Source organism: Panthera tigris, chromosome B4 (genome assembly GCF_018350195.1).
Source record: "Panthera tigris isolate Pti1 chromosome B4, P.tigris_Pti1_mat1.1, whole genome shotgun sequence".
In the NCBI taxonomy this organism is placed as follows: Eukaryota; Metazoa; Chordata; class Mammalia; order Carnivora; family Felidae; genus Panthera; species Panthera tigris.
The window spans coordinates 31,932,689-31,957,304 of NC_056666.1; the positions used below are offsets into that span (position 1 = coordinate 31,932,689).

Consider the following 24,616-nt stretch of genomic DNA (forward strand, 5'->3'; position numbering starts at 1 on the left):
AGAGTAATTAATAAGCTAAATAATTTTTCTTTGTGGAGTAGTTTAGCTCTATTCATATCAGATACTAATTATCTGTTGTCAAATGGAACTCATTTCATTCAGGTTACAGGCACCGGGGACACTGCCTTGGGAGGGAGGGTAGTGCAGAGACAGGAGCCTGGGGAACCCAGCAAGCCATCCCTGTCTTTTCCCTTGTAGTCACTCCTTGTCTGGGCCTGCAAGGGCAGCTTCCTCATTGTCAGAGGAAGGAGGCTGGCTTACCTATTTAAGGACTTACTTAGTCCTCACATTTTGTGTCCACTTGCCATTGGGAGATCTATTTTAGAGATGGAACAGGGAAAACCAAGATAATTTTTTAAATGCCTATCTATACAAGAGATTAGCTGAAATTGCATTTAGGTTGTTAACAAATCCTCAGCAATTAGGCTTTTTTTTTTTTTTTTTTTAGAAAATTGTATTCTTGAGGCGCCTGGGTGGCTCAGTCGGTTAAGCGTCCATCTTCAGCTCAGGTCACGATCTCACGGTCCGTCAGTTCGAGCGCTGCGATGGGCTCTGGGCTGATGGCTCAGAGCCTGGAGCCTGCTTCCGGTTCTGTGTCTCCCTCTCTCTCTGCCCCTCCCCCGTTCATGCTCTGTCTCTCTCTGTCTCAAAAATAAATAAACGTTAAAAAAAATTTTTTAAATAGAAAATTGTATTCTTAAAAGTAGAATTTTTCTTCTGTGACATTGTGACAAGGGAATGTCACATAGCAACCTAAGTGAAGTTTTGGCTCTCTCGGATTACAGACTCTGCCATTTTCTCCTCATTTTATCTGGAGAAGACCTTTAATGCTAACCGTAGCGTCTTTGCTGATTTTAGAGGGCTTATTTTTAAAACCTCAAATACGTTTTCTACTTAAGTCATTATGGACTATTTTAATAGCTACTTAAAAATTCTCTTAAACCATCATAGATGGGATCAAAGGAGATAGCTATTATTTCTTTCCCAGGAAAGTGAGATTTATAATTGACACCAATTTATTGCCTGTTTTTCCAACAAAGCAAAATATGACTCTTAGTCTCTCAATTATGTAAGAACTCTGAGGACTCCAGAGATTTTGATTGATAGGTTATTAGTAACCAAAAATATTCCAGTTTAAAGATGATTAAAGCTAATATCAGAAATGAATTGGCATATTGCTTATCCCATTACACAAAACAAAATGTGTAAAAGCCATTTCAATTTCAGAGCTGAGTAATGGCTTCAGTGGTTTCAGATTTATTTTAAAGACAGATTTGGATTTAGGTAATATAATTCATCTTTTTTTGGTGATACCATTGTAAGAGGTTCCACTTATTTTTAGTATTTTTTCTCCTATGGTAGTATCTTAATCCTGCTCCTGCTAGCTTAGGGGAAAAGGAATAATTAATTGTAAGGGCACCAGGGTATCCGAGAAACCTTACAAGTCATTGGAAGTAAGGACTAAAATCCATTAGGAACTAAGGAAGCACCTACCTTCCCCTCATCACTCTCCTGGCTTCCATTCATCTCTGCATGGCAGCTGTGTTGGAGATCAAGACTAACCACCACCCCCCAAAAGTTTTGCTTATTCAGTAGGAGGAGTCATAGCTCTCAAAGTATAGTCATACACATGGCTATGGCTTATTACAAAGAACATATACAAAGCAAAATCAGCACAAGGAAAAGGTGCATGGGCAAAGTCCAGAGGAAACCAGGGACAGGCTCCAAATAGAGTTCTGCAGGATGCACTAGGTTTTCCCAGTGACAACTCGTGACGTGCTGGCCAGGGAAAGTCCTTAGAGATCCAATGCCCAGGATTTTTACTGAGGACTGGCTAAGTAGGCAGCCTCTGCCTAGTATGTACCAAAATTCTAGACTCCCAGGAGGAAAGCAGGCATACAGCATAAGCCATATTGTTTGTGCAGTGAGACACTTTTAACAGTTATGGAATGGTAGGAACCATCCCCAAATCCATATTCCCAGGCACCTCTCTTTCAAACAAGCCATTTTAGAGATGGCAGTCAGACCTTCTGTGTTCACTCTTTTCTGCACAGGAGATGCACTTCATCCCGCCCACCCCATACCGTCAGATAAGGTGCTGGCAGTGATGGCTAGCAGCAGCAGGTTCCCAGGAGAGAGAATTAGCCCAGCTAGGAATGGGTACCTACCTGGTTCCAGGCAGTTATGGCCAGGGTCACCTAGTACAAGCATGGGTATTGGGAGTTATTTTTGTTTGTGTAGGGACTGACAGTTGGTTTGGGAATTCAGGAGACACTCCATCACGAACTCAGTCATAGGTATGCATGTGTGGAAAAGCCTCTCAGATACAATGTAGACTTGATTTTGCAAAGGCCCTCTTAGCGGTGGCATCACAAAATAATACAAAATACAAAATAATGATTCAGGCCCTGTGAACCCAGATTTTGGATCAGATTCAGCAGGCCCAGTTGCTCTGAGGGAAATAGGGTAATATGTAGGTATTTATTTGTATAATAACAGTGAGGGCCTAAGATAATTCTGTAATAGATTTGGATACTTTATCCTTGGGTATTTTACAATTGTTCATGAAGTTTGGTTTTTACTATTCTAATTTGAACCAGTTGGGCTTCATGGAAATCTCCTGATTCTTCCCTCAGATTTATATTTGTAGAAGATGTACAAGAAGAGTATATACTTTTACAGTATTCCTACTTGTTTAGTGTGGTTTTGTTTTATTTTTTGGTTACAAACTTTCTTGTTAAAACTTTCAGCCCATACTATTGAAGATTCTCCTCTGTTTTTGATTAATTCTTAATTTTTCCAGTAGCATCCATAAAGAAGCTCTAATATTCCTTGAAGTATGGATATCTTTTATCTGCTGGAGGCTGGGTGATACAGGGCATTAAGGTGACCTTGGAGGCAGTTCCCATAATTGGGAGACACAGAGCCTCTGCACAAACCTATTTCTGGATGCCCTTGGAAGGACTAAATGTCACCCAAGGAATTTGCTGGAAAGCCCATCAGGTCTACTGCCTGTATAGAAAGTGTTTCCAGATCCCTTCAGCCAATGGAAACCACCACAGAAATGTCATCCTACCCCTATGTGGTAAAGCAGCTCTGACTAGATGCATAATAATTTAGTACTGACATGCGCATGTGCACACACACATGCACGCAAAGTATGTATGCCAGGAAGTTCAAACCCAGTGCTTCCTGTTAGATCCTGACTTTTCTTTTGTTATGGTTCACATGTGGATGATGCTTCTTTGGAATTAGGTCAGAAGAAACCCTGCAGCCTCCACACTGTGAATAGCAGACACTGTTGTATATGCACTTGAGCTCCCTGTGTGTGTGTCTGGTCTCCAGCATGGCCAGGGTGATTCACAGTCTGTGTGCTGTGCATGTCAGTGGCCTGCAGATGAATCCCTCTGATGCCAAGTGTAGGCACCTTCTCCCAGCAGCATCCTCAGGCTGGTTTTTGCTTTGTATCTCAAATATCTTTGACATAGGAAGAGGGACAGCAGTCATTCCAGGGATATTAGGACTTCTCAGGAAAACAAATGTTTCCTTGTGAATTGAAAACAGAATGTAAACATAGGAAAACATTTCACAGGCCCCTCAGTCAGAGCAGCTGAAGGGCTTTTGAAAACTAGTGAATCTGCATTTGGGTCATGGCCTGCCAAGAAAAAAGTCCACCTCAGATGAGGTGGATTTGTATGCTATTATTTCAGGATACCCTGAGATAGCATTATTGATTCCCAGGGACCAAGGATGTCATCTCCTTGAAGGAGGCCCATTCTTCATATCCTCTGCAGTGACCTACTCAATAAATGTGTCAGCTGACTATTATGTACTCTCAGAAGTAAGTCTTCAGGAAAGAAGAGGCAAAACTCAATTATACTAAATAGTTTTAATAATCCTCTGAGCTCCCTGTCACCCTTCTATATCTTTGGGGCTGAGGACCCCTACTTTGGGGAACAATAACACTGGTGTAAGGAAGGCTGAGCCATTCAGTATAGGCCATGCTGCATAGACAGCAATAGGAGAAATGATCTTTTAGACAGGGCAGTGTTTTTTGTTTTTTTTCTTGGTGGTTGTTTTTTTAATGTTTATTTATTTTTGAGAGAGAGAGACAGCGAGTGGGGAAGGGTCAGAGAGAGAGGAAGACACAGAATCCAAAGCAGGCTCCAGGCTCTGAGCTGTCAGCACAGAGCCCAACGTGAGGCTTGAACCCATGAACTGGGAGATCATGACCTGAGCCGAAGTCGGACGCTTAACCTACTGAGCCACCCAGGCACTCCAGGGCAATGTTTTTTTATTGTGACTTTTACCAGCCTTTCTGAGGGAGAGGGTGCTGCAGGATGCTCCAGGAGGCCGCCTAGTGAAAAGCCTGGTTTTTATTCATTAGCACCCAGCACGGAGAGTAATTGGGTTCGGTGATAAAGAGCACCATTGATGTACATTATCTTTCCCTGGTCTTAATGCTATGTTATGGGTATTGTTGTTAAATATTTCACCTAGATTTTAGGGACCTTAATGGGTCTGGTGGGTTAGAAACAAGTATTCTTATTATTGATTAATCATCTTAAATTAATGGATGCATATAGGTTTTGTGAGAAATTTACTAATTAATATATTGTTTAGTTACTGGAAAGCTGTCACCATTCAGTTAATCATAGCTGCAGTTGTTTTGTTAGGGTGCTATACCTTAAGTGGGTGTATGGTTTGCTCTGTTAGCCAAGTTCAGATCTGCATTTGTGCAGGTCACATAGTCTTATAAATAGGAATTGAGCAACTAGGTATGTTGGTTGATGGAAGGATGGGACTGTGACACAAGAGGCCCAGTCCTCTCAACGACCTGCAAGGGGTTGGCACGCAGGCATGTAACATTTCTGTTGCATCTTTTGTCTTCACAGTGAGAGAAAAACGCAAGAGTCTCTTCATTAACCATGTAAGTGAAGCTGTCTCCTTGTGTTCTTCATAATGATTATACTGTGTAAAGAGCTTAAATAACCATGTCTGTAATAGGTGCAGATGGTTCATGTATTTTATCAGTACGTGGAAGAATGTGAAGAATGTTATGATGTACTCACTTTGGTTTGTAATTGGACAAGCATGGCTTGATATTTCCATTGCCCCAAGGGTTTTTTCAGAAGCCCCAAACTGCAGTTGTTCATGGGAAGATGTGTGTGAACAACACCATAGCACATACTATGCAGGTACAAATGAAAGCCGCTTCTTTTAAATTCCTCATTCTCTCCTTCTTCTACCCCAACTCCCAAATTACTATTTTTTTTGTCTGTAACTCACTTCTATTTGAATAAACACAGAATTATTTCAAAGAGGCTATCTGCCTCCACACACTCTTTCCTCTCCTCAATTGTTATTTATAGATCCTCTAGTAGAGTTTATGTGTTCTTTTGCTCACAGAAGAATAAACTTGATAACTGTTTAGTTTTAAAAGGATTACAAAAATTCAGCTCTAGACTTTTGGCCGTCCCAAGCTGTATCTCCATCCCCTGCTGGCCAGGCATAAAGTGTCCCTGTGAGCTACTTTGTTGTTCCTCCTTGAGCAGCAGATGCAACTGGCTGGCTACATCTCTGCTCCACTCATCCTCCCACTAACCTCCCCACCTCATGATACCCCAGCTTGTACCCTGCAGGAGTGTGGAGACCTGCCACTTTCCTCTCCCTCCACATAGATGTCTCTTCATTTAGGAAGGAAAACTGTCTCCATGAGGTATGGAATGGTGAAGTAGGTAAAATTTACCAAAATAAGTGTGCTATAAATGCTCATACTGAAAAAAGGAATGATGTATTTGACCTTACAAGGGTTTTTCCTCAAAATTTCTAGACTGTCTGTATGTATTTGTCGATTATGAAGTATATGGCACTGAGGCTGTGTTAAAGAGACTTATAGCTATAATACTGCCTTCTCTGACCTTTAGAAATCTGGAAAAATGCAGTTGAAAAGAAATTCATAAGCTGGGCCCATGCTCTCAAGGGGCTCCATGCTTGGCCATTAGGAGGTCAGTAATTCCTTCTTAGGCAGTGTCAGTGTATATACGCATATACAATGTTCAAAGGGTCAGAGAGGGGGTCTGTAGTTTTTTTTTTCAGATTCTTAAAGCATTCATGACCTCTTCCCTGGCCTTCTCAAATTTTGAAGCATCAATATGTAAAGCATCTCTGAAGTTAAATGTTATGTCACAAGGAAAATATATACCTTTCTTTAAAAAAGTGGTATATACCTAGACATAGAAATTTGAGTGATTTGAACTAATTTTATAAATCCTTACTTTTCATCTATTTGCCTGCTGGATGCTCTTGGATACCTTCTGACTCATTAGCACGTCTGCCAAGGGACTTGCAAGGGAAAGAGGAACTGATACTGCAGTCACGCTACCTTTACATTGCAGCTGTATTAAGGTGTTTTGAAGAAAGAGGAAGAACATGCCACCCTGTTCTGATTGTGGCTAGCAAGACAGAGTTGTGCTCTCATAGTGCTAATCTGCAGATCTGTTTTTATATTTTCTCCCACTTAACATCACACTTTGTGTTGTATACAGACATGGCACACACTGAGTAAATATCTCTTGGGCTCAGAATATGGATTAGAGTGGTGGGCTATGTGTTGTAACCCAGCTCAGCCCTCAGACTCTTACTGTAAAACCTCTCATATCCTGACACAAGGAGTGAAATCACACAGTTGTTGAAATCTGCTCACATGTACTTGTTCCTGCATAAAAGAAATCTCTGTGCTGTCTTATATAACAGATGACTGTGCAACAGCATGACCCTCCAGTTCATGAATAGACCAGTTGCATAGTAGCATATTGGCTCTGCCTGTGCTGGGAAAAGCCATTGGAATGTGCTATTCCAACCAACTGAAATGTCATTTGAGTGAAATTACTGCAGATTCATTTAGGCTTATAAACCAACTGTGCTTTTCAGATTTTGAGACACTTGGGTGTTATAAGTTAGAGCAGTAGACAAAGGATGAGTCATCATCAATAGTACAGTCTATTGAGTATTTTGCCATGTTTGTGCCAGGCTGTTCTAATTGGTTTAACCTGTTTACTCAGTAACCATGCTAGGTAGGTACTATTTATCATTTACATTTTACAGATGAGGAAAGTGAGGCACAAAGCAGTTAGCCAAATAAACAGTGGAACGAGAATTGGGACCCAGGTGATCTGGCTCCAGAACTCCCCTCTTAGCTCTCATCCCTATATACTGTTTCTCAGAGGATGTTGCCAGTTCTTGCCAGTTCCCATTTGAATGGAGGTTTAGCTTCTTTATCTGAAGTTAGAGATAATTTAATTTTTATGGGATAGTTTGTAGGACTCATTTCTGAATACGGGCCCTAACCAAAATTTGGTATCTAATTTGTTGTTAAACTGTGAAATGATGGTTATTCTTTGCCCTTGCTTATAAAACACTTTGTTTTTTATTTGCTTTATTGTGAGGGATATTGTTTCTTTAATTTCTCCTTCGAGTTTCTGAAGAACCTACTTAGTACATGTTGCTAAGATAATCTACAAAGAGGCTACTGTTTAGGAAAAATGAAAGCAGTGGCTATAGGTAAGCCATTTGAGAATGGTGGGGGTAGTCAGCTCCCCTTCTGGATAATGATGACTTCAGGGGAAATAACTTCCATCAAGTGGAGAAGAATAAGATTTTTCTGGCTCCTAGCTATTGGTACCTTAGTAAGTGACAGGAGTAGACTTTGGGAACAATCTACAGGGAAAGGATCTACAGTTAGAGAATGGAACCCCAGGCTGGAAAAGAGATGGGCCTTTAATTGCCTGAGAAGAGTTAAGACAGTTATAAAGGAATAAGTAAAAGGAAGCTGCTTTTAAAAGAATTATTATAAGTTCTAAAGCTTGAAACCATTTGAGGGTAAAGTTCTCTGGTATTTTGACAGTTAAATTAGGGTGAATTATAAAGATTAGTATTAGAATCATCATCTATATTTTAGATGTAATTAGTATTAACAGTTGTAGGAAAATTTAGTACATTATGAAAGACACTTAGGTTATTAAAAGAGGGTGGGCTAAAGAGCTTTACTTAAAGCTCTTATTCAACATTTGCTAAAGTTTTGGCTTTGCTTTTTAAGGTTAGCTACTTTAATGAATCTTTTAATTAAAATGTGAAAATCTCTGATTATAAATTGTGAGTAGCATTGCAAGTATCCAGAGTCTGGAATCACTTTTGAAACTTAGGGAAAACTCATGCCTTTTACTTTGGTCTAATTTTTCTATGACATCCTTTTGCTACTTGGTGATGGCATACCTAAAGTGAATTGATCATTCTAAGAAGTCTTTAAAAAAAAAAAAAAAGATATAAAAAGAATGAACAGGAAGTTGAGTGGCTGGCCTACCTTACTCTCATGCAAAACTGTTACAGTATTTGTCTTAATAATGAGACAGGTGATAGTTCTAGGAACTTGGTGAGAGAATAAAATAACTAAAGGGTGTTATTTATCAGTTAAGCAACAGGCACACTTTTAGCTGGACTTGGAGCCAAAAGGATTTTGCTCGAGTCCTAGACCTACCACCTGATAACTTGGGGACCTTGAAAAAGTCTCCGTCTCATAGAATGGGTCATAATTCCTGGCCTGCCTGACTCAGATGATATAATAGAAAGGAAGGTGATTTTCAAACTAATTTTAACACTGTATAAATATGCTGATGTTATTACTGTTACTGTCTATTAGAGTATAGGTAAATTCTGTTTAATTTTCCAAGTTCAATATCAAAACTGATGAAAGTCTTTCTGGTATTTTGAGTATGGATATAGTGTTTTCATAATTGTTAAGATCAGAGTGGAATATATTCTATTCAACTTTGTTTGAGAATATTATTGTAGAGAGTTCACAGTCCTCTTTAGTAGAATTCTGAATTGATTTCTGCCTTCTAGCTTTCTGCCTTCTAGCTTTGAAGATCTTATCTTTGGGATAAGAGTAGATTCCTTCTAAAATGTGTCTCTTCTGGCTATACTCTTCATCTGTTAACCCATAGAAGCCCAAGAATGAAGTGAGTTTGATTCAGGAACTGAAATTTTAAAAATTCTAAATCTTGTTTTGCTTCTTTGGGAAATTTGCTCTTAATATAACACAAACTTATTGACTAACTGTTATGTTAACATCAACACAATATGCTTGGACAGTATGAAAGAAGCCTCATTACGATTTTAATCTCAGTAAGAATCTAAAAGTCCGGGAAGATTAAAGAATCCAACTTACATTTTGAAATAATTTCAAATTTATAGGAAAGTTGTAGTAATACAAGAGTACAGAATTTTTACAGCTCACCAAGGGAACCTTAGATACTCTGGTTCTTACACACTCGTTCACTTGACACAGAATGCTGAAGTAGTGGACACAGTTTGTTATATTCTCTCAGGTTTCTTTTAGAGTGTCTAGAAATAATAATGGTGTGCATACTGATAATGTTGAGACAAATGAGAAGTTTGTGTAGGATGTCAGGTCTTTGAATGTCTTGGTTATGTATATAGAGCACCTTTTCTTGCCCTGTTTCTTTCATGTTTCTTCCTACCCACTCTTCCCTTTCTTCATTCTGTTACTCTAGTTGTGTGGCACAAGTAAAGTGAGGCTTGTAAAATGTAATGCTCTGTACAAATATAGCTGACAGGTGGAATTGCTTCCCTGGTGCCTTCCTAGGTCATTTTGAAAACTACATTATCCTTGTTAAGACAAGTGAAGGGGTCACTGAACCAGTGTTAGGCTTTGTCCTAGAAAATTCATGGCATGTTGTCGGTGGGAGTTGCTGTGTTTGAAACCCTGATCTTTTGTATGTACTGTTAGGATCTCATCTGTGAATAAGCCAGCACAAATTCTTGACCACGGTTACCTGGTTTTCATATTGCTTAGACATTGCTATATGGACAGAAGGAGCTGTTCTTATAGGACTTCAGTCTGTGACTTCCTAGTTCCTTTGTTGTCATTCACTAAGGGTAGAGGGGGCACAGCTGTTGCTCACGTGAGCCAGACAGGCACCCTCCTTACTATGCCACTTTATTTTTTACTTCCTTGCTCTCTTAACCTGTTTCAACTTCATCACCTTGCTTAGGGACTTCTGGAGTAGAGAAAGCAAAGAAAAAACATGAAGTCTGAGAATGAGCAAGGACTTTGCCAGAAAAGCCCTTCAAGAAGCAGATTGTCTTTCCTCTTACCTTTTAAGCAGAGGTTCCCACTCCAGCATCTGTGTGTTACAGTCTGCTCTTATATTTTATATAAACATTGTTATATATATGTATGTTATATAAAGTTATATGTGTTTTATAGTTATATATGTTATATAGTCATATAAGCACATATAACTTCTACACACATTTATATTTAACTTTTTTTGAAAAAATTCAAACTTCTAGAAGTTGTAATAATAATACAATAAATTCCCATATACTCTTAACCCAGATTCACCAGTTTTAGGCCAGTGTTTTATCACTTTCTACCCATCCTCTGATCATTATCCAATATTATTTTTTCTGAATGTTTGGGAGTAAGATTGTCTGCATTATTCCCTTTACATCCTAATACTATATTGTGTATTTCCTAATACCAAGGGTATTCTGTGTATAACTACAACGTTGTTATCAAAATCAAGAATTTGGAGCTCCTGGATGGCTCAGTCAGTTAAGTGTTTGATTCTTGATTTTGGCTCAGATCATGATCTCATGGTCGTGAGATCGAGTCCTGAGTTGGGCTCCACACTGGGCTTGGAGCCTGCTTGGGATTTTCTCTCTTCCTCTCCCTCTGGCACTCCCCTGCTTGTGTGTGCGTGCGCACGCTCTCTCTCTCTCTCTCTCTCAAAAAAAATAATAATTATGAAAACAAAAAACAAAATCAAGAATTTAACATTGGTACAGTTCTTTTTAATTAACTAGCCATAGTCCAACTGTGTTAAGTGGCCGCATGATAATGTCCTATGTAGCGTGTTTTTCTCCGGTACTGATTTCAATCCAGACTCACACATGGCATTCAGTTGATATGCCCCTCAATGTCCTTTAATCTGGAGAGATCCTCAGCCTTTTCTTGTCTTTCATGGCATTGGCATTGTTGAAGAATACAAGGCCAGGTATTTTATTTTATTTTATGTTATTTTTAACAGACTATTTCTTATTTTGGATTTGTGTGAACCATTTGCAGCCAGACTACTTCATGGAATCCTCCCTTGTCCTTCTTAGTGCTTCAAATCTAGAGACACAATATCCATCTGACTTCATTGGTGATGTTGATTTTGATCACCCTGAAAGATGCTGTCCAGATTCTCTACCATGTATTTAACTGCTTTTCCCCTGCCAACTATTAAGCAGTCTGTGGGCCATGCAAACATCCTTCTCCTTATCTCCATCCCTAGATTTAGCATCTATTGATCCTTCTTGCTTGAACCAATCCTTATATTTTGGTTGGAAAATGCTAATTTTCCAGCCCCACTGCCTCCTCCCCATTTGGCAGTTGTCATTCTGCTCTCAGGGGAGAGGGCTCTCTTCCCGTCCACCCATTCTGCCATCCATCCATCTTTAATATGGACTTCTGGATTTCTGGGTTTTTTTCAGTGATTTATAGCCATTCCTGTCTTTAATTATTTTGATGCTCACATTTCCCTAGATTTGTCTAGTGGCAATCTTTCCAAACTGGCTCTGTGTTCTTATGGCATGCCCCTATCATTTCTTTCTCTCTTTCTCTGTCTCTTTCTTTCTTTCTGGCACCCTCTTGCCAAATTTTTGGCACAGTAAGATATTCTAAGCTCATTTTGTCTTTCCCTGGGTCCACCCTGGAAGTAGCCATTTCTCCAGGGAGCCCTGATTTGTTTTTTCAGCCGCAAGCAGTATTAGACACCCGGATCTAGACTTCATGTGTACTCATTGCTGCTGTCAGCATTTCTAGCTGGCCCACTCAGCAGACATATCTAGGAAAGAGACATTTTAGAAATCATTAATTTGTACTAATGCCTTAATTTCCAGTTCTAGTCCATCCTATCAGGTTTTTTTCTTGCTTTTGGTTTTTGACTATTTTTTCCTTTTGTGAAAATTTATTTATTTAATAATTATTAATTTAAAAAACAGATTTATTGAGTATACATGTCATAAAATTCACCATTTTAAAGTATACAATTTAATGGCTTTTAGTATATTCATAGAGTTGTGCAACCATTACCACAGTCAATTTCTGAACATACTTATTTACCCCAAAAGAACCCTTGCACTCATTGGCAGTCACTCTCTGTTCCTCATCTCCCCCCAGCTCCTGGAAGCCACTATTCTGCTTGCTGCTTCTACAGATTAGTCTGTTATGGACATTTCATATAAATCTAATCATACAATATGTGGCCTTTCATGACAGACTTCTTTCACTTAGCATGTTTTCAGGGTGCATCCATATTGGAGTGTGTATTGGAACTCCACTCCTTTTCATGGCCAAATACTGTTCCATTGTGTGGATAGGCCACATTTTATCTATCTAATCACCAGGTGATGGACATGTGGGTTGTTTCCACCTTTTGGCTATTACCATCAGTGCTCCTATGAACATTCTTGTACAAGTTTTTGTGTGGACATGTATTTTCATTTCTCTTGGGCATATACCTAGGAGTAGAATTGCTGGGATATATGGTCATTCTATATTTAACATTTTGAGGAATTGCCAAACATTTCAGAGTAGCTGGTCTTTGATTTTTAATGTTGTATTTGTGGCCTTATGGATTCAGTTTTAAACTCTGATCAACAATAAGCTATTTGTTTCTTCAGGTTACAACTTTTATTTTTTAAATTTTTCCTAAAAGAAGAAATGACCTTCTGAAGCCAGAAATGTTTTTAGCAGTATAGCTGCTTTCATTGAGAATTCTGAAGGGATGTTGCTTAAGAACAACTTGGTGTAGCAAGAAGACTTTATTAGGAGTCAAGTGGCCTGAATTCTGATTGTTCTGATATGCTTTGTGATGCCTAGTTCCTGTCTGACTTGGGGAAATGCTTTGCTTCTGTCACCCATAAAGAGGAATGATATCGCTTGTCTCCCAGAATTGTTTCCCAAGATAGTTATGAATGGCAATGGAGATAGGATATGTGTGGACCCTTAAACAGTTGCGTTGTGCATATTTGCACTTCTGCGACAGTTTTCTAATTATGTAGAAGAGCAAGCTCAAACCAAACAGGAAAGAAACTTGAATTTCTTACATTCTGAGGTAAATGTATATTCTTACATTTTAAGACCTACATTGGATGAACATCCACCCTACTTACCCCCAATATTCTGGAATATGCTTGTTTCCCACCCCACCCTGCCCCAAAAAGTACAGCCTGGACTATATATGCCATTGCATTTAAGAAATTAAGTAACAGAAAAATATTAGTTGGAAAATGAACCTCTGTTTTTTTTGTGGCTGCAGCAGTAAGTAAACCCTGTGCTTGTTGGTGTGCAGAAGCCTCCTGAGGGAGCAAGGGGCCCCTGCATGGCCCTCAGTGCTATCAGGGAACCCCTCTACGTCAGATGATGCCAAGCCTAAAGGATTATAGTTCTGCATTTTGCCTCACAGCGCCAGAATTTTAATGAGAAAAAGTACTTCCCATTGTAGAGGCAGTACACTGAGCCATAATAAAGCCGAGATTTGACCTGGGAGTAAAGTACATTATGAATGTAATTATTTTGTGGTGACAGCATGCATGACTCACAATAGAGCAAAATTTGACCTCAGTGTTGGCATTTGCCCAGTTTTTGTTCTTGAGATCCAATGTTGGTTTATTTTCTGCTTTCATAAATTAATGATTTTGTCTGCTTCTGTTCTTAATTCCATGGTTGTTTGCTTTTTCTTCTCATCTTTTAGTCTTTCAGAACTTATCGTCTTTCCCTGCTATAAAAATTGATCCTGCCAAAAGCTGTTCAGTCTCCCCTTTTTTTTCCCCCATGGAATATTAGTTTGTTACTACCTTGAGATCAGAAATGAGGGGTCTTTGTTTTGTTTGTTTTCTTCTTTTGTCATTGTGTCTGAGGCCTGTGGTGGTATTGGAAGGGCTGGTGGAGTTCTCTGTCGCAGCCCTGTTCTTGGCTGTGAGTGCTTCTGTGCTCTTGGATAAGTGCCCTGAGTTTATATGAACTTGGGAATTGTACAGAATGTCCTTGTATCCACTCTGTATTGGCTGTGACTTGGGTAATGATACTTTCTTAACCCAGTGAGGAAACTATCACACTCTGCCTTCATGATTTTGTCAGACTATCTGCACACCGTGAGTGTTCAGGTGGTGGCAGGTGGTGGCAGTGGCCACCTGTCTCTTTGTCCAGTGCTCCTGTGCTCTTCCTACACATGTTTGCACACATTAGGCCTTCAGTTAATTCTTAATAAAGGAATAATGGTGCAAATTTCATTTCTCTGTGCTTTGAGAATCTAACCTTCTCAATCAAGGTCATGGTTTGCCCTCCTTAGGATTAAAAAAAAATGAGGGAACTTTCATTTTTATATCATTTTTTTCCCAAACTTTTCCAACTTTTTTCCCCTGCTAATACTACCTCATATTTTTTAATGCTTTTTTTTTTGACCCTTAACAAAACCCCAAGAAGGTCAGTTTTGTCCAGCCACTGAAAATGGGAAGTTAAAGCACAGAGATTAAGGAAGTGTTATTACGTGACTTCATAATATTCATTGATCATGTCCATGTGCTAAGCATTCTGCATATTGTCCTGGTAGAGCCCTCACAGTACCATGATGAGGGGTGGGTTCTGCTCCCCGTATTTCACAGATGAAGACATTGAAGCATATGGTGACCTTATAACTTATTGCCCAAACTGGGACTCTACTGAATGTGAAAGGGGGTGCTTTTATTGGTTACTCGGGGACAACAGGGGCAAACTAGGACTGTCCCCAACGAGTCATCATCCTATGTAACCAACTTGCCCAAGTTTACACAGCCAATCAGTGGCAGAGCTACATCCTGAACTCTAGGCTTTCAAACTCCGACAATAATCTTGCTTCACCTGTCCTGGAGTGTCTCATCCACATCAAGCTAATTCCTAGCAGGACTGCAGGAGAGCCAGGACTTTGGCCCCTTTCTGCCAACCACTGCTACACCACAGTATGTCCTGAACATGTTATTATTTCACTGTCCAGTGCCATGAGCCCTTGCCATGAGCTCCTGTTTGCCAAGTTGTTAATAAATGGCACTCTCCTTTCTGCTCTTGGTAGGAACGCATGGACTTTGGAGTCAGATGTGGCTCTAAATGTGGCTTTGAATTCTGGTATCTTAGATTTGACCTTGGAAACATGACTTAATTTCTCTGACTTCCTTTGATTTATCTGTAAAATGAGAATTCTGCCTGTCTTGCTAGGGGTTTGTGAGCTGTAAATGAATACATGTAAAGTATCCAGAATACTGTTGGCTTTTATTTCATGGCCATTAAATAAAAGTTGTTGTTGTTATTGTCATCGTTTAATTATGCCTAAGTGTAGTGTACATGCAAGGAAGAAGTGAGTGGTGACCTGGGAAGATGAAGAGATGATAAATGTCCTCTTCCTACAGTGGAGAACCTCTGAATCATTTAAGCAAGGAGGTGACATGATCTGATTTGCTTTGTAAAAAGATCACAGTAGCATCAGAGGAATACTGGTTTGGAGAGAAATGAACCTAGAGGCAGGATGGTTTTTGCAGTAATAAAGGTGAGAAATAATGGAAGCCATTCATACGCCGGTTAGTGGCTGGAAAGATGTAGAGGAAAATTCTTTTGAAATATAGTTTGGAAGTAGAATCAATAGTACTTTTTGCAAAGATACCAAAGGAAAGACAAAATATTCCTGAATATTTTGTAGATTTCTGGTTTTAAGTCATCATAATTGACTGGAAGAAGAGATTAATTTGCCATTTGAGGTGCCTACGAGGAACATTTATGTGGAAAGCTCAGGAGAGAGGCTGGGCCAGAGAGGAGAGATTTGGGGCTCAAAGGAGAGCAGGAGGAAGTTGAACTAACAGGAATAGAGCAGGACCCCCTTGGGGGGAAAGAACACAGGGAGGCTAAAAGACAGTCACCTTCCACTGAATTGAGAGAAGCTGAGTCCACAAAAGGGGACTGAGTAGCCAGAAGGATAAAAGGAGGCTAGGAGGGAGCTTGGGATGGAAAGTACTCATTGTGGTAGAGCTTGGAGTTCTTTGTGAATGGGTATTATGTGTGGAGTGTGAGCCAACTTTTAGAAAAGTTGAAGAAGCTGAGTCATTCACTAGCCCCAGCCTGGAGGGTATTAGGTCTTTCACTGGAGGTGAGTGAGGCAGTACTATAGGTTCATTTTCCAGGGAAGAAGAAGCAGTAAGGTGAGTGGGTGTTTGCCTGATGGCCTCTCAGTTTTCTGAGATGCGTGCTGCCTGTGGACAGGAGCTCAGGGTGAGGCAGCAGAGGATCTGAGAAGGTGGTGAGGGGGGGTTGAAATAGTTGGGAGAAGAATTTCTGGTCGTTGTGGAGGGTCCAGTGGAGATCTTATCTCTGGACCCCCATTTCTCTTTGTCCTGCATTTAGATTGTGTGTGTGTGCACGTGCACGTGTGTGTATATATCTTTGTATCTGACAGACATCTGATTGGAGTTACAGAAAAGGATAATCTCATTATTTGGCACACATGATAAGTCTTCAATAAAATCCTCTTAAATATACAGTCCAGCAATTGTGTGTTAGTGGATCTTGGTAGAAGTAATAGGTTATTGGTGTGAATAGGTGGACTAGATGTTCTTCTTTCCATTCTAAACTTTTATTCTGCATATTTAGTACTTAATTTGTAAAATACACACTATTTCAAAGACAGTAACTTTTATTTCTCAAAATACTTTGAACAGTAGTTTAAAACTTATTTCCTTAAAATCCATAATCGGCTTCTTGCTAACTGGACTGTTCTCTGCTCCCCTTCCAAGCAGTTTATGGTTGGCATTATAATATCTGATCTCTCACCAAGACAGCTGTCATTCTTGGTACTGTCTTTCTAAGCCAGCTAACTATAATGCTATGCCCTTCCTTCTCTAGTAAAACACTGTATTTGTCATTTTCTTCTATATACTTCTAGTATTCTAATATGTTAACAGACATTAGCATAAAAAGCATTCCTATCGCTTTCTTTGACATGTTTAATGTACTTTTTATTTAACGAGTACTATGTGCTGGCCCTGCTCTAAGCACTTTACAAATACTAACTCATCTACTCCTCATAATGACCTGTAAGGTAGCGTCTGTTATCTTCATCTCTGTTTTACAGACAGGGACAAGGAGGCACAGAGAGGGAGGCTAAGCAACTTGCCTGGCTCACAGAGTTAGTATGGCCATGTCAGGGTCACACCTGGGGTTGTGACCCTAGCACCTACCTGTCCTTTCACCTGCTGCTCTCCAGTGCACCATGGCCATAGGATTTATGAGGCAGGACTAGAACCTAAGGGGAAGAGCTTATATGTGCCAAACATACACGTCTACAAGCATACTGACTTTTTAGAATCATGGGACAAATAAATTAATGTTAACTTTATATTATGTTATGTAATACTAAGACTGCACTCTGTGCTTATGAAAAATATTTAACAAACTAGAACACAGTTTTCTGTGAATGTCCATGGGTCTCCGATGCTTCAGAGGCATTGCAGAGGTCAAACTGTCCGTGTTGCAGGACGCACACAGTAGTGGTGCTGCATGTCAGAAGGTGCTGATGCCCGGGCTGGTCTCTTCCCTCTGCTACACAGAACAGTTCAAAACAGAAACCAAAGCAGGAAAGCAACCCCAGAGGCAAGAGCTTTTCTTCTACAGGCTTCTAATTATTTCAGCTTTTTAGTGATGTGAATTTCAGATCCAGAGAAGTTTGCATTTTCTGAATCTTGTAGTCCTGACAGTCAACAAGTGACTTAACACCCAAATGATATTTTAGAGTGATGAGGCACCCTGCAACTAAAAATCTTTATAACTTAATACCTAGGATTTATTTTCAATTTGGAAATTGTGATGTAGTTTGAACGCTTGGTTGATGTTCCCCTGGCAAATTGAGGACTTTGGCACACCAACCCTGAGTGCTAGGAGGCTGTGCTCTGTGGTGCTGGTCTCGAGTTAACCCTGACTGTTAGAGACTGTGTGTGCCCTGGGGTGTGTGTGCCTGCCCGTGGGCTCGTGGAAAGGGGTTTCTTAGACTATGAGGGAGATTGTGTTCACCTGAGTGCATCTCTCATCTCCTCTCATCGACTCTGATGCTCATGCAATTCCCCTCACATTTTAATCTTGTGAAATTTATGTCAGAGGGAATAGTTGAAACTACTCAAAAAATAAGTTATTATTGTCCTTTTGCTTCATGTTTGGAATTATACCTAAAATTACCCTGTTATCTCTGAAAATTCATTAATACATCAATTAATTACTGAATTTTGGTGTTAAACATAATATCTGTTGAGATTATTGTTTGTGGTAGATTTTGCACCCATGAGGAAAATTTCACAAGACCGTAAATAGCTATATTACGTTCTGAGTTTAATAGTGTGTCTTGTGTGACTTAAATATGATTGCTATAAGAGCTTAAGAAGAGAAAAAGAATTTTTAGTGCCTTTGGATTGTCTTAATGAGAATGTTGTGATTAACTTGTTGGATGTGAAAATGCCATTTTAAAATTGACATTCTAATTGTAACTTGATCTTTGCAAGTTTTCTTTGTGCCATTTCCTTACACAGGCACAGAACAGTGTGAACTTAAGAAGGAAAGCCCAAGAACTGAATTTCCTGACTTTGGTTATTTCCTTCTGACCCAGATGCTATTTATATAAAACCAGTGCTAGGGAGGCTTATAATGTTTCAGTAGTGCGGTGCCCTCTAGCTGTGATTGAGGGAACTGGATACTTCAAATAGTGACTATTACCATTTATAGTTTAGAGGGGAGATTCTATTTATATCATCGTTTTTGTATTTCTTAGGCTATTGCATATTTTCATAATTTTATTGCAAAGAAAACCTTATTAAAAGTAAATTTTAAAGTGTGGAATAGAGCATTTGGTTTCTGATTACCTTTAAGCCTTCCTTGTAAAGTGTGGTCACTGAGGACTTTGTTGCAGTTTGGCAGTTGAGGCAGACAATTTTATTATCCCTGAGGGCTTATTTGTATTGGTTGCTGGAAATGCCACTTGGACTGTCAACATAGCACCAGGCAAATGGGAACTTGTTTGGGTGATTTGATTTTTTGTTCCCCTTACTTGCTTTTGAACAAGAATTATCTGGAGTAATGTCTACTAATCATATTGCCAAAAATCTACCTAGTATTCAATTAGATGTCATCAGTATATGATAAAAATCTGTTTTCTTTACTAATACCTTTCAGAAGTAGTTCTCATTCTGAAGTTCTTCAAAGAGCTCATATTTTATACATTTGTGAAAGAATCAGTCATAAGACTGAATAGGAACCACCTGAAGGTCATCAATTGGTTGTATATTCCAAAGTATCAGAAACCGTCCCCTTTAAAATATCTTTTGCCCCTAAAAAAAGAATACTTTATTCTTTATAACTTCATTTCCTGATATTCAAGCAGATTAACCAGAAGATCTAAATTTACATTGGTTGCATTTTCCATGGCCTCCAAATCAGCTGTACCTCAAGAATAGAGAAAATGGGTACAATTGTCTCTTGCCTTGATCTTGATGCATAAAACCGGGATGTTGCCTTAATTAGAGGCTTTCACTGATGTAAAGATTAGTGTGTTTCTTTTTTTACACAGGCCCCAGGGCAGGTGATGTTTATGGACTCTCTAACACACTCTTTGATGCTTGATTGCAAGAGAATACTGTACTCCCACTGAAGGCGGCTAACAGTGCTTTTGGTGACTTGTACATGTGGAAGAACAAGGAGTTTCATTGTAGGAAGAAAGTATTTTTGTACTGTTCTTGCTGGTAGTATTAATGTTTATTGCTAAGACTTTTTTTTCTGTGGTCTGCTATCAAGTTTAAGGTGATGATGTTTCTTGGAAGAATTTTGAGCTCCATTTAATTTTCCTTCTTTGTTGCCATTGTTTTCTAGCATCCTCCAGGACAAATAGCGAGGAAATACAGCTCCTGCTCCACTATTTTCCTAGATGATAGCACAGTCAGTCAACCAAACCTCAAGTATACAATTAAATGGTGGGTATACACAGTTTTGCTTAACTGAATGCTTTTTCTACTTAACCTGATAGCTAACTGGTTGGTTGTGGGGTCTGAGAGTGGTAAGATTGGGCTGGAGAAAGCCATTGACTATTGAGGAAATCTGTTTAAAAAGTAACTTTGGTAGTTAAAATGTGGGGTGTTCAAAATATTTGTGCACATTACCATTTACATAAAAGAGCAAATTTAAAAATTATTTCAAATATAGGTGAAAGCATGTATTTGATTTCTGTGTATACCTCCTACCTTCCCACTTTTTATTAAAGCCATCCTGGAGTAACTCTGCTAATATTTTACCTTTGAAATAAAGCGGGGCTTCTGTGGTCCCCTTTAAGACTTGAGGCTACAGTAGAAAGCAGGCCTGGTAGTGAAAGTGTATTTGCCCAGAGTCAAGAGATCTGAGTTCTGATATTGAGTCTCTCACCAACAGGGAGGGTTTAGTAAAACCCTTCTCTTTGTAGCCTTGTTTTAAAGTGGGGTTTAAGGGAGGAAGGGGAGTCTTTGGATAAAATCCTTTCCCTTTTGGGGTTCAGTTTCCTAATTTTAAAATGGAAGATAAGAGGAAAGGAACACTGTTTTTTCTTTTATGTTTCCATTAGCATTGTGATAATCAAGACCTTTGACAGAGATCACAGAAAACCGGATGTGCTGAGGTCTGTGGTCATCAGTTCAACTGCCAAAAACCTGGGATATTTTATTTCTATATGTGCTTCAGAAATTACACATTTAACAACAGTCCAGTTTAGTGTATGATGTGTTTTAATTCCTAAATAAGAAGTATTATTTCAGTGGCTTACATTTTCAGACTTAGAAGCCCTACTCTGAGTGTGATCAATATGTGACAATAAATCACAGCCTCAGTCAGGTAGTGTTGACTGTAGCAGTCTTCTGTGGACAGCATCCACTCCAGCTGGGAGGGAGAGGTGGAAGATAGAACCACTTCAAGGCAAGCTGCCTTCTCTCCTGAAAGGTTGCATGTTTTCTAAGATCTAAGTAGAAATGTAGCTTCTTCCCTTATTACCTTGGCTTTTAAGAACCTGATAAATGACAAGTGGGCATAAACTCACAGTCCATGATTGCAGCTGGGAAGAGGTATGCGTGTCAGAGCTCCACAGTGTGTGGCCTTCACTAAGCCACTTCCTGCCTTTGTGCCATGGCTTACTGCCAGGACATAGGAAGTACAGTATCTCTTGGAAGTATTTTCTGGAGTAAATCACTCGTGGTTGTGGAGAGGAGTGGAAAGCCCTGAAGATCTATGTACCATGTGGCTCTTGGCATCTGCACAAGTTCCAGAGAGCCCAGAACAGAAGCTGCTAACTTCTCTTTAATCCTGGGATCCTCTTCGACAGGAAGGGAGGCCAAGTGGAGCAGAGGGCACCTTTACTTTCAGGGCCAACAAGAGCTTTTGGAATTTACAAATGGATCCGACTCAGTTGCTCAACACTTTACCCTTGGGTAACTTAAAATTGCCACTGCTTGTGACATAGACAGTTAGGAGCCTAGTGGGAAAACTGGGTAGCACTTTGATATGTCAGTGTCACCCAAGTTACAAATGTGCTGCTGTGCAAATCAGTGGTTCCAACCCCTGGTTACATCCTGGAGTCACCTGGGAGCTGAAAAACATGTTGATATCAGCAGTTTAATGTCTCGCCATACAGTTCTGGTATCTGGATTTTTAATACCCTCCCTAGGAGATTGTAGTAGGTAGCCAAGGTTGAGAACTCCTGATGTAAGTAAACAGTTCCTCTCCTGTCCCCCCACCAAAGTTCCTTGAAACTTCTAAATTATAGACTAATAAATGGAGGAAAAAGAGCTGAAAAGCTGGCCCAGTTAAATAGTGGACTGTTGAAACAAAACATTCAGTGTGAATACTATGACTTCCCTGATCCAAATGACATTTCCTTTGCACTAGCTAAATGTGAAAGTTCTTCAGTCAGTAGTTCATTTATTTTAAAAAGTGCCCCCCCTTTTTTTCAAAGTTTGTATTTTGGGGGCGCCTGGGTGGCTCAGTCAGTTAAGTGTCCAACTTTGGCTCAGGTCATGATCTCATGGTCCGTGAGTTCGAACCCCGCGTCGGGCTCTGTGCTGACAGCTCAGAGCCTGGAGCCTGTTTCGGATTCTGTGTCTCCCTCTCTCTCTGACCCTCCCCTGTTCATGCTCTGTCTCTCTCTGTCTCAAAAATAAATAAACGTTAAAAAAAATTTTTTTTTAAAAACAACAACAAAGTTTGTATTTTGGACCTCAGAGCAGGGTGGTCCCTAACTGAAGTAGGTCGATCAGAATCTTCCCTATAAATGCTTCCATCTCACTCTTGGCTGGGTTATAATCAAGGAGGTAAAAAGTAAAAAAATATTTCAGGGTGTTAGCAGGCCTGGGTGAGTTCCAGCCAGGGTCTTTGAAGGTGTAAGGAGAAAGGGATACTCGGAAGGGAGAGAAGAGTCAAAAAAGCAGGGTAGGAAGAAGCTAAATCTGAATGCCCTCCTGTTCTAAAATTGTGCCTTAAACTTATCCTGCACCTATCAAAATGAAACCCCTATTTCCCCTTTTCTGCTTTTTCTGCTTTACCTAAATCCAAGGCCTCTTCTTGGTCCCTTCCCCCCAGACATTAAAAATACCAAAACCATTAATACAGTTGAGCTTCGTTATGGACACAGTGAGTATCTTTGGGCTGAAAACCAAGTATGACCTTGTTTCTTTGAGAAAATCCTTTGAATTCTAAACATCGATTTCTAACCTAAGTTTTAAGAGAAACCCCTTCTTCAAGTTGTGGGCTGCCAAAATGAACACATGTATTTACAAATTCTAGTTGAGGAGTGCATGGAGGGGTGAGTGCTGTTCTGAATGGAAAGTTGAAGTGTAAAAGTGGGAGCATTCTGTGCTCATTCTTTTCATAGGCACGATTTCTGTTTTGACAATTTGAATTTTCCCATTTTTCCCCTAAATGCCAACAGCTGTGGTATTGAATTTAGAGTTTGCTAGCCATCCCCCCCCCCCGACACACACACCTCTGCAGCTGACCTCTGTCTCCCCTCCCGCCCCCCAGCCAGAATCCCCTACGGGGGCATTAAAGGAAAGGGTGGGGAGCAGGTGGGAGCTCCTCAGCGCTGGCAGAACCCACCACCTCTTGGTCTTCAAAGGTTTTAGGCTTGTCACATGCTTTGCTGTATTAGCTCTAGGCTCCTACAAGTACAGGGCCAACAGTCACAAATCTGTTTTGCTTTCTTGGTCAAGAAAATAGTATTTCTTTATTCCAAGCTATGTGGCAAAAGCAGTTGAGCAAACCCTTTGATCCAAACGTACTTCTGGTTTGGGTCTAGCCCATCTTTGGTGAGACCTCACCATTTTCTGAGTACGTATCAGAACTGAGTAGGTCTCTGAAGCCTAAAGCGTGGGACTGATGCAGTTTTCCACTGACTGCCCTTTGCCCCCAGCAATCACTTCTTCCAAGATGACTGACTAAACTGGCCTATGGACCTGTACTGTATGTGAATTCTGAGCTTGGTTTTCTTAATTTTGGGGATATAACCTCAGGTGGAATTTGTCCTACAGTGTGGCTCTATTTTTCATGGAGGCCTAAGGTCATGATAATGTCCAGTCTTGCAGTCGGCTCAGGAGATTTGGAAGATAGTGACCTTGGGGCCCTGAAGATTTTAACTCAGTTTGCAGAAGCAAATTATGAGATGCTTGAGATGAAATTATTGATAGGGGAGTAACCATGATAATAATGTCTTTTGTTTTGGATTTTTGTATTTGAAATAATCCTTTTGTATATTTCATTTGGTTATAATAACATCTCTGTGACGTAGGTTGAATTGTCCTAATTTTATAGATGAGGAAATGTAGGCTCTGAGAGATGAATGAACTGTAATAAATGAAGGATCCAGGTTTTAAACTCAGCTTATTCTGACTTAGTCCGGGGATATTTTTCCTATGTCACACTCCACACAGAGGAGGCAAGAACCATTATCTTTTTCAAGCAATCAAAGTGACTAAACTAGTCACTGCACCAAACCCAATCATATGAAACGTCAATCTAAATCTGACATTAGATTAGAAAGCAGTCACACAGTATGACTGTTAAACGAATTAAATGATAATTTCATCCTTTTCCCTAGAGGCAACGTGTTAGAACTAAAGGGCACAAAATCATTATACTAGTCAGAAATCCTGGTATCCAGTATCTGAACCTGAATTTTTCTCATTTGTGAAATAGAGTCAATAACATCTGCTGCTTTTCATATCAAGGCTGTTAATGTATGCTTGAAAACAGTATTATTATTATTATTATTATTATTATTATTATTATTATTATTTGATTCTGAAGTCCTTTCACCCAAGTTACAATTCCTTCATTAGCTTAGATGCTCTTGAATATGTTAGGAGAAAGAGAATATATTGCCATTTGCTCATGAGGACTTTTAACATTTATCTGAATAATGTTTTTCAAAAATCATTTTGAAGGAATAGGTCTGGAGAGACATTTGGAAGACTA

General features: G+C 39.7%; 1 protein-coding gene across 4 annotated transcripts in view; it reads left to right on the forward strand.

Moving 5' to 3' along the window:
• Positions 1-24,616, forward strand: part of CCNY (cyclin Y) — a 313,729-nt gene that overhangs the window by 250,935 nt on the left and 38,178 nt on the right. For all 4 annotated transcript variants that reach the window (XM_042991456.1, XM_042991455.1, XM_042991457.1 and 1 more), the window contains 2 exons: positions 4,896-4,930; positions 20,003-20,103. In XM_042991456.1, the coding sequence (XP_042847390.1) occupies positions 4,896-4,930; positions 20,003-20,103 (136 nt within the window). The remainder of the gene's footprint in view (positions 1-4,895; positions 4,931-20,002; positions 20,104-24,616) is intronic.